At 34.9% G+C, this 13,693-nt stretch overlaps 11 protein-coding genes across 11 annotated transcripts; 2 read left to right on the top strand and 9 right to left on the bottom strand.

Annotated features, from left to right (window-relative positions):
* Window positions 1-259: 259 nt before the first annotated feature.
* NESG_02370 (uncharacterized protein) lies at window positions 260-817 on the bottom strand (the record flags this gene model as incomplete). The annotated part of the gene is made up of 1 exon (XM_053049974.1): window positions 260-817. One exon carries the CDS (start codon window positions 815-817, stop codon window positions 260-262), a length of 558 nt encoding a protein of 185 aa, XP_052903705.1.
* A 689-nt stretch (window positions 818-1,506) lies between these two features.
* Window positions 1,507-4,854, top strand: NESG_02369 (uncharacterized protein; the record flags this gene model as incomplete). The annotated part of the gene is made up of 1 exon (XM_053049973.1): window positions 1,507-4,854. The coding sequence occupies one exon, from the start codon at window positions 1,507-1,509 to the stop codon at window positions 4,852-4,854; it is 3,348 nt and encodes a 1,115-aa protein (XP_052903704.1).
* Window positions 4,855-5,776: 922 nt separating this feature from the next.
* On the bottom strand, window positions 5,777-6,010 carry NESG_02368 (uncharacterized protein; the record flags this gene model as incomplete). The annotated part of the gene is made up of 1 exon (XM_053049972.1): window positions 5,777-6,010. The coding sequence occupies one exon, from the start codon at window positions 6,008-6,010 to the stop codon at window positions 5,777-5,779; it is 234 nt and encodes a 77-aa protein (XP_052903703.1).
* A 132-nt stretch (window positions 6,011-6,142) lies between these two features.
* NESG_02367 (uncharacterized protein) lies at window positions 6,143-6,490 on the bottom strand (the record flags this gene model as incomplete). Its single annotated transcript, XM_053049971.1, has 1 exon — window positions 6,143-6,490. The coding sequence occupies one exon, from the start codon at window positions 6,488-6,490 to the stop codon at window positions 6,143-6,145; it is 348 nt and encodes a 115-aa protein (XP_052903702.1).
* Window positions 6,460-6,903, bottom strand: NESG_02366 (uncharacterized protein; the record flags this gene model as incomplete). Its single annotated transcript, XM_053049970.1, has 1 exon — window positions 6,460-6,903. One exon carries the CDS (start codon window positions 6,901-6,903, stop codon window positions 6,460-6,462), a length of 444 nt encoding a protein of 147 aa, XP_052903701.1.
* Window positions 6,904-6,946: 43 nt separating this feature from the next.
* Window positions 6,947-7,090, bottom strand: NESG_02365 (uncharacterized protein; the record flags this gene model as incomplete). Its single annotated transcript, XM_053049969.1, has 1 exon — window positions 6,947-7,090. The coding sequence occupies one exon, from the start codon at window positions 7,088-7,090 to the stop codon at window positions 6,947-6,949; it is 144 nt and encodes a 47-aa protein (XP_052903700.1).
* A 15-nt stretch (window positions 7,091-7,105) lies between these two features.
* Window positions 7,106-7,456, bottom strand: NESG_02364 (uncharacterized protein; the record flags this gene model as incomplete). The annotated part of the gene is made up of 1 exon (XM_053049968.1): window positions 7,106-7,456. The coding sequence occupies one exon, from the start codon at window positions 7,454-7,456 to the stop codon at window positions 7,106-7,108; it is 351 nt and encodes a 116-aa protein (XP_052903699.1).
* A 546-nt stretch (window positions 7,457-8,002) lies between these two features.
* Window positions 8,003-8,257, bottom strand: NESG_02363 (uncharacterized protein; the record flags this gene model as incomplete). Its single annotated transcript, XM_053049967.1, has 1 exon — window positions 8,003-8,257. One exon carries the CDS (start codon window positions 8,255-8,257, stop codon window positions 8,003-8,005), a length of 255 nt encoding a protein of 84 aa, XP_052903698.1.
* A 45-nt stretch (window positions 8,258-8,302) lies between these two features.
* Window positions 8,303-9,205, top strand: NESG_02362 (serine/threonine-protein phosphatase PP2A catalytic subunit; the record flags this gene model as incomplete). Its single annotated transcript, XM_053049966.1, has 1 exon — window positions 8,303-9,205. One exon carries the CDS (start codon window positions 8,303-8,305, stop codon window positions 9,203-9,205), a length of 903 nt encoding a protein of 300 aa, XP_052903697.1.
* Window positions 9,206-9,944: 739 nt separating this feature from the next.
* Window positions 9,945-11,972, bottom strand: NESG_02361 (uncharacterized protein; the record flags this gene model as incomplete). Its single annotated transcript, XM_053049965.1, has 1 exon — window positions 9,945-11,972. One exon carries the CDS (start codon window positions 11,970-11,972, stop codon window positions 9,945-9,947), a length of 2,028 nt encoding a protein of 675 aa, XP_052903696.1.
* Window positions 11,973-12,847: 875 nt separating this feature from the next.
* NESG_02360 (uncharacterized protein) lies at window positions 12,848-13,159 on the bottom strand (the record flags this gene model as incomplete). The annotated part of the gene is made up of 1 exon (XM_053049964.1): window positions 12,848-13,159. One exon carries the CDS (start codon window positions 13,157-13,159, stop codon window positions 12,848-12,850), a length of 312 nt encoding a protein of 103 aa, XP_052903695.1.
* Window positions 13,160-13,693: the final 534 nt, after the last annotated feature.

The raw sequence follows: 13,693 nt of genomic DNA, 5'->3' as shown, positions 1-13,693 counted from the left end.
TCTATGCTATGGGTATATGTGAGGTGCAGTTTATTTACAGTATGCTTTGGCTATATTGCATGAATGCGCTGTAATATAGTGCATGATGATATTTTAGTCTTTCATGCACTTTAAGTTCTGTAAAATATTTCAGAGTAGACAGCAAGTTTGCATCTCTGGGTGCCTGCAGAAGTTCATAGCCAATAGAATATGAAAAAATTAGAAGTTTAAAGATACTACACAGAATGGGCTGATTATATTGCTTTATTCCTTGTGGTGCTTACTGATCAATTGTGCCTTTTGAAACAACAAAAGTTCCATCTAAGAAGACTCTAAGATCCTTGTTCTTTGGAACGCACTTTTGGCAGATGTTTGCAGCTGACTGAGAGACTGTCTGCATGTTTGGTCCTTCAATGTGCAGGTAGTCCTTTTCTTGTCCTAACTTAGCAATTGCACTTCCTCTCATTTTGATGACTCTGTCACACTTGCTTCCCAAGAAGTTCTTGATTATAACAGTCTTTCCTGCGTCTTCTATGAGCATTGTAATAGGGAAATGCTTGTAGATTGCCTTCACCTTGTAGAGGAATCCTTTTGTGCATCCAACGACTAGGTTGTTTATTAAGCTAGCGCAAGTTCTTACGATTGGTGTTTCCTTTCTTCTTGCTGACCATAATCTGACGTAAAGTGCGTCTTCTTCAATGTCAACTGATAATAACATATGGGAGATATCAAGAGTTTCTGTTCCTTTTGGTCCTGAGACTGTCAGAATCTTGTTCTTCTCAGTGACTATGCATCCTTCTGGGATATTTACCTTTTCTTCTGTTAGAAGTATTCTCATGCAGGGACTAAAATAAAAAAAATATTATAACAAGAACAAAGTATGCATAAAGTACTATGCAGCTGGCAAGAAGTGTATTTATAGTGTTATTGTACTATAAATACATGGAGAACTGCTATGCCTTTGTGAAATAGCTTAATATTGTCGGATTCATATATTTTTCTTAAGAGTATTTTGCATGTGGTGCTAAATATGCACTAGAAAGACGCAGTCTTATAAAGAAAATTAGTATATTTAGGATGCATAGTATGCAAGGGCATTCCATTTCTATCATATACTGCCCTATCTTTCACCTTATTGCCTACCGAATAGAGCGAGTTTAATTTATGTAGAGGCTGAATTATACTATTTTGTCAATTCTTCTAAAATTTTCTAGCTAAGTTCTTGTACTATTCTGGACAAATTTTCCTTTAAAAAAGAAAGAAACATAGAGTATGCTGAGGCGTGCTAGAAATTCTTGCTGATTTTGATGTGATTATGTCTAAACGTAAAATAAATGGTTTTTCTAGCGCATGCATGTAGAGGATACTCCTGATATAGGAGATGGCCATGGTGGTTTGGATGAGCTAGAAGAGACTAAAAAAATTATTAGTTAGAGAGAGTTAAAAGCTTTTTGCAATTAGTTTGACATGGTTAAATTAAAAAAAACTGGCTATTTAAAGAGTTTAAAATTTTAAAAAAGCACACTAATGACGTATTATGCAAAAACAAGTAAACGCATTAAAGCTCATACAACTGTTATTCTATACCTAGTCATAGGCATCTGTATGATTTTTGGTACGCATGCTGCAAATAATGAATGCAGTTATTTGGGTACACTAGAGATTAAAGAATTATTCGAAAATATAGATAAAAATGACTTAATTTCCGCTATGCCCAATGAAGACTTCAATAGAATGTTGGAATTGCTCAATGAATCATCTGCCTCAAAAGATAAAGAATTGGATTCTGAAAAAAACATAGTGAACACTAGGAAGTTTTCAGAGGCGCATGCTGCAAATAATGAATGCGATTATTTGGATATAACCGAGATTGAAGAATTCTTGAAGGATTCAAACAAAAGTGACTTAACTCCTGTTGTGTCTAATGAAGAAAGAAATAGAATATTGGAATTGCTCAATGAATTCTCTGCTTCAAACGATATAGAACCAAATTTAGAAAATCATGCAAGCGACACCCACTATCAAATTGCTCCAGAACAAAAAGCGATAATAATTTCTACATTCTATATAGATGATTCTGGAGATCGATTTTATATAGATGATAAAGGATACAGCATTTGTATGTATCTAACAATAAATACGGTATCCGAAGATAACATCTCGTATAATGTATACATCGATGAATTCGGGAATCAGATTCATATAGATAGTAGTATATGTCCTTTGGCTTTTAATATTGACAATTTAAATATTGAAGATATATCTAGTAAAGTATGCAGCAAACAGGAAGAAAGCATACCTAATAATCCAGTCAAAGCAACCACACTAAAGCGCCCAAGAGATTCTACTTTAACCAGTTCAGGCGATAATTTAAAAACCAAAAGATGCAAATTTATAAAGAGTAGAGATTCTTATTTGGGTGGTGCTAAAATATTCATTAAATCGGATAAGTACCAAACGGCTTGTACGAACCTCAAGGCCTACAAATCTGAAGCACAAAGCGATATAACCCGAGATAAACCCCACGGGTTTTCATACTTGTTTACTAAAGGTGGCATGGATAATGAAAATACAAAATGTGAATGTAGTGTTAAGGAGAACTACAAAGATCAATATCAATTCTGGCACTTTTTAACTAGTTCACGCCATAACTCCTTGGCTGAAAAGATAAAGTGCATTAAAAGCTTAGCTAATGAGATAAAAGCGAAAGAAGTAAAGGATATCACGTCAAATAGTCATTATTATTATTCCTTTTTAGAGGATTTGAAAAACTACATAGAAAATCATATAGACATAGATCACATTAGTGCAAAATACGACTACACAGATAGCAGTAAGAACAACATATGCTCTAAATCTAAAACAGAACCAGAGACACTTGGAGAAATATATGAGGAAACCCAAACAGATCTTAAGTGGTGGGCTAACAGTATGTCGATTATCTCTGCAAAAACTGAGGAAATTAAGAGTGCAGGATCTGCAGATGCAGCACTAAAAGAAAAGCTGCACTTTATTCTAAAGCTGCCAGAGGTGCTCAGAGACTTGGTTCTGATAACTCCCGAGATACTATCAAAGATAAAGAAAGAAATGGAAACTTCCCCTTTTTCAGAGGCTAGAAAGGCTTTATGCATCATAGAGTACTTATACTACTTAGTGAACGATGATGCAAAAAAAGCGAATATTGCGTATACGAAAGTTCAAAAACTATCTGTGAATGGAAAGCATCTAAATGTCCGGAGTGCCATTGAAATATACAGCTTTGTCTATAATGTGTTTTGTTCGTTCTACCAATGTGCGCCATCTACCTGTGTGATGGATGTTAAAAGTGAAGAAGGCAAAGCAGAAAAAAAAGAAGCATGCATTAAAGGAATTTTTCAGTCAGACTGTCCATACATACCGCAGAATGGTGTCTTCAGACTGCATGGAAAAAGAGCAATTGTAAAGCCAACTCTCGGAAAATACAACCTGAATAAGACTACAAATTCAACCAGCAATGGCTCCAACTCAATGGTCATAGAACAGCAAAATCGACTATTTTTAAATATAGCATATCAATGCTCCAAAGATCACTACCATGTGCAGCTAGTTGACAACACCCGTCATACCGTAAAACTCATTCCTATTCCATATTCTCCCTATTGTGAAAATTACATTGCTAGAAATAGATCTATACAAAGGAAAACTCATTCAATTCGATATATAGTAGAGTATATAAAGTCTGTACTGAAGTCAACCTATCCAGAGAAGAGTTCAGATTTTAATGTATATCCATTTAAGTATAATAGAAGAATTAGAAAGTGGTCATTAATAGATGAGAATTTCACTTGGCATAGGGTGAAAGAATTAGATAAATCTCTAAATGAAATGAATGACACTAAACATAGTGTGGTTTTTTACTACTTTGAAGATGGTCTAACCCAAAATCATTTTAGATTTGTAGATTTCCAAACCCCAGCTGATCCGAACTCCGAAACACTACGAATTCCTTTATTTCTTACAAACTTTACGATGATGAGTACTATAATTAGTCCATATATGTTTTTTGATAAAGCATACATTCGAACCGAAATAATTAAAAATTATGCCACTGAGAAAAAAAGGATTAAACCTACTAAAATGATCATTGATACAGCTGCAACCAGCCAGAAGCCATCTTCCGCATCACCAAGCAACAATGATCCTCAACCAAAAAGAAGCTACATTAATTACTACTACAGTGACTTTTTGGTTCGAGGCATAGATGACTACAGATTTTGCACTGCAGAATGCTTTTTTACAGATATCTCACTTAATTTATCAGAAAAAACAGGTGTGCTATCTAAAAGTTGGTACACCCAGATAAAGAGAAGCGTACGCGAGTATACAAACTACCGCTTTCGTATAAGTGCGACTCAGAAACTTCTGAGAGAAAGTCTGCTGCGAGGCAAAAAAAAATTACCTCCGACATTCCTGAGTCTATTGCAGAATGAAAGTTCAACAGACGATAAAGTTACATACGGACTGTGCATCTATACATCTTTGAGTGGCAAGGAAGTTGCCGTTCCAATTATGTGCGAGAAAATGCGAAAGCTTTTGAGTGAGAACATCAACGATGAGATTAAGTCCAAGCATGCAAATTGGGAAAGTGATATTCTTCCTCCACGCATTGATATTAAAGATATCAAAGAGAATTCTACTGTCTTTATCACAGTAAAAGCCTTTAACTACACACAGGCAAATCTTGGAATACACTATGACATGCTAGCTGCGCTCTTTCATAACAACAATAATTCCACACCAGCACTAACACCAGTAATAAAAAGAAAACCATCATCAAAGACAGCTACTAAAAAGTCTTCTAGAAAGACTAAAAACAAAGCTGTTGGCAGTAATTAGAATGAAATCGCTAGAACCTGGTACCTCCTTATTATCACACTACCAAAAGCACCTACACGCAAGATCGTAACCAATCCAACTAAAAGCTTCAACACTAACTTTTTAAGCACTTTATGCTCTCACCAATACATAACACAGAGTGTGTTAGTAAACTCTAGCAGAAATAAAATAAAGTGTTTTTAAGTAATAATGCAATAGACTTTATTGGTTTACATTCTTTAATAACTATTCAACATGGCCAATCTAGCATAACTAGACACGCATAATTACATACCAACAAGCCTTCTCTAAATAGACCATATTCTACTATACGCTATTGTATTCTACTTGCAATAATGCTATTGTCTTTATCCAATGCGCACCATATTTTGCTCTCTTTGTGCTGCATAACACTAGATATTGCCGACGGCTAAACTCAGGGGCTGTGGCACTCTTCCACTAGGGGGTCTTTGAGTTTTGTCTTTTTTTGTATTTTCCATGCTCCTCTCGAAAAAATAGAAATAATATTAAAGTGTATAATGCATAAGTAAATAGAGAGAATATTTTGTATTTTTATAAAAAAATAGCAGGACACTTTACATTTTATGTATAGGAGAATATACTATAATAAATATACTATGGGAAGCCTGTAGAGTAGAGAGAAAAGTAAAAAAACACTAAATATACAAAGACTAAAATCTCTTTCTAAAAATTAGAGGAATACGCATGAAACATAAAATAGTAATTAAGTAGAGACATACCTATATAAATGAGGATATATTTATTGGTGTGTTATACTATTTTGTCAATTCTTCTAAAATTTCCCAGCTAAATCCTTGTACTACTCAGCACAAATTTTCCTTAAAAAAAGGAAAAGTACAACTCGGAAGCCATTTACGTTGCTAGCCCTTTGAAAGGAATACATATCACAAAAAGATCTGTTTCATAGAAAAGATGATAGTATATTTATAAACAAGTTGAACCTTTCAATCTCAGCATTATTTTTGCATAGCTGATCCTTCAGACTCATAAGAGTGTTGTAGGCCTGTTTGTATATGCAGGTAGAACTAATATACTTATTACACTTTTTTGAAATATAGCTGGTGTTGCGGATAGCATCTAAATTTGCCTTAATAAGCCTTATATTTGGGTTCTTACTAACACTAAGATAAACCATCTTTTTATTACAAAATCATCAAGCATGTCAGAATACTCCATAGTTCCATCTTTAAATATATGCATGCAAATCCTTCTATTCAATGAATTAGCCAATAATACATTTGAATATTGTATTCCTAATGGAACTATACTAAAATTCTATAGTAATGGCTCCAGATACATCGTACCTTCCGTTATTATATTGTTCACTTTTAAGATCAGAAAACAGTATTTCTATATCTTTTGTTTTTGATAGTTGCTTCAGCAATTCTTCTGTGTACTCTTGAATTTCACCACATAATTCATCGTTCAATTCTCCATTTTGTTTCTTCAAAGTCTCTAAAAAACCAAGAACTTTCTCTTTTGCTTCTTCTAGCGCATTTACTATTTCAGCAACAGCCATAAGCATATTTATAAGACCGCAGTCTAGCTTGTTTCTTCCTTTACAGTATGCAATTCTAGGACCTTTTAGGTCTGCAACGACTTTGCACCACTCCATCTGGACTTAGCCTTTGTTGTGTCAAATGGCTGGTTCTCCAAATAGAAGAATTCTTTTAAATTAGGAGAAACATCTCCTATGTGTTCTGTCCCATAACTTCCCTCTGCAGGGTCATATGGCAGGCAGCAGAAAAGAGAGAGAATCACACACTTCACAGAGTTACTGTAGTCTTTCAACTGATAAGTAGAAAACTCTTTGGCTTCCCTGCTGTATCTAAGAACAGATGCGTAAGCAGGAAGCTCTGTACTGTTTGCAAATGGAAAGACCTTATACATACTCATAATTTGTTCTGTACTCTTCATCAAGGTCATAGTGTCTATTCTTGTTACAGTGCTAGTAGGCTTAAACAGTCTGTCATACACACAGTTGTCTTTGCTTGGTGCTTTTGTCTTTGGAGCATATTTCTCTGTCATGGTGTGCACAGTCTGGATAAATTCAATTGCGCACTCTGCCGTGTCAATAAACCCGAATATACGACTGCATCAGAAACTTGGGACTGTCCAGGAACTTTCCTGTGGCAATCTCATCCAGTGAGCACTTGTCTTCCATTATTCTAAGCACATCATCATTGGCTACTTTCTCCTGGAAGAATTTGATCATTTGCTTAACTTTCTTCTATTCAAACCTTTTTGTCTCACTCGCTGTAATATCTAGCCACAGGATGACCATAGACACTTCAAAGTATATTTTGTCTTTTTTGTCTGTTTCATACACCTTCAGTTTCTTGTTGGTAACTTCAATAGGAATATGCACTCCCTCTGAGAAAAGAAGCAGCATAGCAAGAATCTGCAAAGAGTGTTCTTCTGTTGTCTCTTCCTGCAGAAATTGAACAAAAGACTGGTTACTTCCTGTCTCTATTGTTATGTTCACAGTGGGTGATGGAAATAGCTCAGTCATATGATTATGGCACTTCTCAGCATAAAAATCCATTTCTTTAGTGGGCTGTGCAGTGTGTGCTCTGTCCATCTGTTCTTCTCGTGTGTGTATGGGACTATCAAAAACATTTGGGTGTTTGGGGTTTGTTTCTACAGTGTAATGTGTGTTGATTTATGGGGAAAAGAATCTTTTGTTGTGCATAAAGCTCATCTTCTGGTAGATGTATCCCCATAAAAAGTTAAGGGGTCCTTTTCGGGTTTATCAGAACACTCTTCTGGTCTGATGCAATTTCAAATTTCAAAGCACAATCGACTTCATCTAGTGTCATCTCTGCTGCAAACTAAGAAAACCAAAGATAAAAGCGTATTTAAAACCACCACCACACACATACACTAGAAACTCCCCTAAAACTCATGAAAATTAACCACCCGAATATAAATTATTCCCTTTATATTTATTTATTCTGTCCATTCTATACCTATATACTCCAGAACCACACAAACCAGCGCAAATACAAATATGCACAGTGCCATATAGTGCACCATACACATATATACTAAAGCACCAAATTATAACAGAAATATTCCAATAAAATATCACCATAAAACACCAAATATATAACCAAATACAACAGAATTATATGGCATACCCAATATTGCTTACTCTCTCATGACCTGCCAATACTCTCTGCATACGCTCTAAATCTTCCATAAGATAATTAACCTTCACAACAAGAGAACAAGAAGGACACGTAGCAATTTCTTCTCCATTAAATAATTCCTCAAATGATATCTCAAATCTATCACCACATGGACACGGATACGTAAATACTTCATTCACACGATCATACTCCATCATGTCAATATCCACTTCTTCATAGTCTTCATCCATCTACAACAGAACTGCAAAATTAAAAATAAATTTTATTTGCATGGTATGCTGGATAAATGGATAGAACAGCTCATGCTCTGCGAACCATTAGCAGAGACAGAGATAAAAGAACTCTGTAAATTAGCCACAGAAATATTCCAAAGAGAAAGCACACTTATCTCACTTAAGGCACCCATTACAATATGCGGGGATGTACATGGACAGTTTTTCGACCTGCTAGAACTCTTCAAGGTGGGTGGTTTTCCACCAGAAACACCATATCTCTTTATGGGTGACTATGTAGATAGAGGGTACCACTCAGTAGAGACACTAAGTCTCTTGCTGTGCTTAAAGATTAAGCACCCAGAGTCAGTGTGCATGCTAAGGGGTAACCATGAGAGTAGACAAATAACACAGGTTTACGGGTTCTATGATGAGTGCTTCAGGAAGTACGGATCATCAAATGTATGGAAGTATTTTACAGATCTGTTTGACTATCTGCCGCTTGCTGCAATTGTAAATAATGATGTATTCTGTTTGCACGGGGGTTTAAGTCCTGCCTTAGAGACACTTGATGAAATACGAAATATAGACAGGGTACAGGAAGTACCGCATGAAGGAGGGATGTGCGATTTATTATGGAGTGACCCAGAAGAAAGAAAGGGATGGGGTGCATCACCGAGGGGTGCAGGGTACACATTCGGAGAAGACATAACAGACCAGTTCACGAAGAAGAATGGTCTGAAGATGATTTGCAGGGCACATCAGTTAGTCATGAATGGCCACAACTGGAATCATCATAAGGGTGTAGTAACTGTATTCTCTGCACCTAATTATTGTTATAGATGTGGGAATTTGGCGTCTCTCATGGAGATGGATGAGCATGGGTCGTACCAGTTTACGCAATTTGACTCGTCACCAGAGCAGAATTCAGAGAAGGTGCAGCAGGTGCCGAATTACTTCATATAATTTAGTGAATAAAAGGGGTTTATAAAGTTATAAAAGTGTGGTGTTTTATATTGGGGGATTTTTCCGTTATAATATGGTATATTTGTGATTTATACGTGTGTTTTATGTTATAATATGGTCTAATATTGGTTATAACAGTATTTTTATGTGTTATAACGGTATTTTATGGTATATAGGTGTATTTTATCTAGTGTAATGGTGTTTTGTGGTATATTTATGGGGTATAAATATACAAGCGTATTTCACACCACAATTTCCCTAATACACACATATTACAATTAGTCTAACACACACAGTACAACAAGCACTAATTTAAATATAAATATATACATCTATTACCTGTAAGACTATAATATATTTATACAAAGGACAAAGGCGTTTTTAAAAAGTTCTTTACTTTTTTTATTTTTTCAATACACCATTTTAAAAAAGTCCTTTGCGCTTCATGAATATTTAGGGGGAGTATTTAAACACATATTAGTCTAAGAATATACTAAGAATATACTAAGGGTATTAAGCATAATAAAACAGTTTTATTTAACGTATAAACCATAATAATCTATAAACTAACGTATAAACAGTATAAAAATCACGTATAAACTAACGTATAAACAGTATAAAATACCCAATATACCCAAATAAAAATACCCATCTGCATAACTTTGATTTATTCATGCGCTTTTGTTAGTTCATGTCCTATGAACATTCACTTTCCTTCATGCCGTATGGCCACACATGCTTATACCCTGATGCTTTTTGTCCTCGCAAAGAGTGACTGCACGAAGGCTGAGCAGTTCTGTGCTGCCCTTGAGAGACCGTTGCTCACAGTGGATGCAGCAGACACAGCCACCTCACGGACCTGGCTGTAGGCCTTCCCCAGGAATGACCCACTCACACGCCCAACAAGACCGTGCACCTGCCCAATAAAGGACCGTACGAAGTCAACAAGCTGCTTCTCCCCCAGGACACGCACTAATACAACGTAAACCCCAAGGGCCAGAATGACATTAACAGCCACCCCGAGTATAACCCCAGCAACTGTCTTCCTGTGCCGTCTTACAACTGAGTCCCTGGGCAGAATACGCACAGCCTGACTGTATGCCATGCTGAATCCAACAAAGACCAAGGCAAGTGCACACATTTCACTGAATATTCCTGTGTACCCCAGGCTAATACCACAGCACAGTAATACTGCACCCCCTAGTGCACTGACTACCTGTATACTTTCCAGACTAAATATTCTCTCCATTAATACAACAGATGCACTGTATGCAAGTGTAATTATGCAGGCCTGCACAATATGCACTAGTATACGGGCATCTACTACGTACAATATTCTTGTAATGTATCCTGTTGTATACTTATTATAAGGCACTAATAAAGATACAAATACAATTAAAAGTATACTTATACAGGACCCGTATACACTAGTCCTAATAGACCTATTCTTAGTACTACTAGGGAACATTTTCTCATGTTCTGTTCTCTTACCGTATGATATACTGTATACAGATAGTATATATAGTACAGTGTATATGACAGGCCAGTTAATTAGTACTTGATTACTGTATGATCCATTAGTTATAACGTATTTCACTTGGTGTGCACTTAGTACAGCCAGTATACAGAGTAATGTACCCTTAATATATCTAGATACAGGTGTACTGTATAGTAGTACAGATATAACAGGTAGTACTACAGATATAATTGGTATATTTAGTATAGTAGACTCTGTTAGTGATGTATTATATAGTGATAATTTATGTGATAATACAGTGTAAATTAACTGTACTATTGGGAGTATTATGAATGACTGTAGTATTCTGTATATAGATATGATTAATCTGTATATATTAGTGTATACTACTTGTTTTTCTTGTTGTTTTACAGTGTAAGTCTGTGAGAGTAATTTGTATTCTTGTTCTGATACTAATGTAGTTTGTACTGTTCCATTTGCATCTTGTTCTACCCAGATGTAATTACGGATTATTTCTGGTTGATTTTCGTTATTTTCAGGTTCAATATTGTTATTTTGATTATTAACTGATTTTTCACCTGATTTTACTACATTATCAATATTAGTCACATTTACCACATTATCAACTGATTTTACCATATTGTCACCTGTCTTCACTATATTCTCAATTGGGTTGATAATATTTTCAGGTTCAATGTTGTTGTTTTCATTTTTAATTAAATCAATTTTAATTAAATCACCAACGGTTTTTACTGAATTATTAATATTAGTCACAATTTCAACGGGTTTACCACTAACTACAACAGAGTGCTTTGATAATAAGTATTCTTTATAGTGTGGGTGTACATTACTAGATATCTTATGACTAATTAGTCTATCTATATGCGTATTGTGTTGCTCTTGGTCTACTTCATGCAGTAATTCTGCTAATTCCTGTGGTTCTGTCTTATGTTCTGCTTCTTTTTGGAAAATATTCCAGATTCTTGCCTTAAATGACTTTACGTTCTGGCCGTACTTTATATTTGACCTTCCTGGTGCCTCTAAGGACAATTTCTCTGTTGATTCTTGCTGTAACATTGCATTTACGTCTTTTTCCTGTAATTTGACGACAGAAAGTGGGGTTTTTTTGTATGTGATGAATAATACGTTAGATGGGACCTTCATCCAGTCACTGTGTGCTAGTAGGTTGAATTTATCTGTTATGATGGGTTTGTACGCGGTGGCGTATGCTTCTTTTGCTACTTTCATTAGGACTGCTGCTCTGATGGCTGTCTTGATCAGAATTTTCATAAAAATTTAAAAAAATATTTATATTTATAGTGTGACAGAATTTATTACGCACTGACAGAATTTATGGCAGAGTGACAGAATTTAATCCACAATGACAAGACTTATTATTTTTAAATATAAAGTGACAAGACTTATGGCACATTTATAAAATATGGCAAGACATATGCCCAATAGTACAAGACTTAATCCACCCTACCCCAAAGATGACAAGACTTAATCCATTTTGTCAGGACTTATTGCACTTTTATAAAATATGACAAGATTTAATCCACTATGACAGAACTTATTACTCACTGAAAAAACTTAATCCACTTTATTGTGAGGTGAACAAGGCTTTTTCCACATTGTGCAAGACTTTTTCCCTCTTTACATAAATTTGACAGAACTTTCCCCCTAATAATATAAATTTGACAGAACTTTTTCCACTTATATTTATATACAGAATATATTACACATAGTGGAAGAAGTCTTGTCATTTTTATTAAAAATAGAAAAAGTCTTGTCTATAATGGAATAAATTCTGAATAAGTGGAATAAGTCTTGTCATTTTTATTAAAAATGGAAAAAGTCTTGTCTATAGTGGAATAAATTCTGAATAAATGGATTAAGTCTTGTTCAATTTATAATAAAGTGGAAAAAGTCTTGTCTATACTGCCATAAGTCTTGTCATTTTATATTATTAGAGGAAAAAGTCTTGCCCGAATTATAAAAAGTGGAAAAAGTCTTGTCATCTTTCGGGTAGGGTGGAATAAGTCCTGTCTAATTTATAAAAAGAGGATTAAGTCCTGTCATGGAAATGACAACAATAACACATTACCTGAATAATAACGGCTTTTATCAAATAATATTCTAGTGCATTTTTATATCCGTTAGATTCATCTCTGCGACTTAAACACAAGGACATGTATATTGCATATACTTATCTCTAAGAAATGATTCTTTGCAACAGAACATGACCCAGTGTAATTTTCCCCTACAATTACGTTCCAGCCTGGCTTAAACTTAGAGTCTAAAGAATCCTTCAGGCCCTTCGCCAATTTCCCGTATACTTCAGGGACTATTTCCTTATAAGATAAACATGTGTCTGCTACAAATGCCTGTACGTCTTCCTGGATATCCTTATGGATTACTGTCAATTTCATATTATCAAGGATGCCTTTCTCCTCATCCTCTGATTTACTTCTCATTTTATAGATAATTTCAGTTTTTTCCTTATATGGTAATACTTATTTTCCTTATAGGGTAAGTTTCAATCTGTTTCAGATTTACACTTGAAACAGCCTGTTAGAGTTAGTCTATCTCTGTTGTATTTAGTCACACTCTGTTGTATTTAGTCGTATACTGTATAATTCTGCTATGTTTAGTATATTTATTCTATCCTGTTGTAAAATAGACTAAATTCCCGTTGTAATTAGTCTATCCCTTATATACCCCTTGTATATTCATAATTAGTTTATCCTGTTAGAATTAGTCATGCTCTGTTGTATTTATGACTAATCCATATATCTCTGTTGTAGTTAGTCTATATGTATACTCCTATTGTAGTTAGTCATGCTCTGTTGTATTTCGTCATATCCCTGTTATACTTAGTATATTCCTGTTGTATTTAGTATACTCCTGTTGTAGTTAGTCATATATTGTTGTATTTAGTCATATCCCTGTTATACTTAGTATATTCCTGTTGTATTTAGTCATATATTGTTGTATTTAGTCATATCCCT

Source organism: Nematocida ausubeli (genome assembly GCF_000738915.1).
Source record: "Nematocida ausubeli strain ERTm6 chromosome Unknown supercont2.6, whole genome shotgun sequence".
NCBI lineage: Eukaryota > Fungi > Microsporidia > Nematocida > Nematocida ausubeli.
The sequence above is the reverse complement of the archived record's forward strand: the minus strand, read 5'-3'. Positions and strand labels throughout refer to the sequence as shown.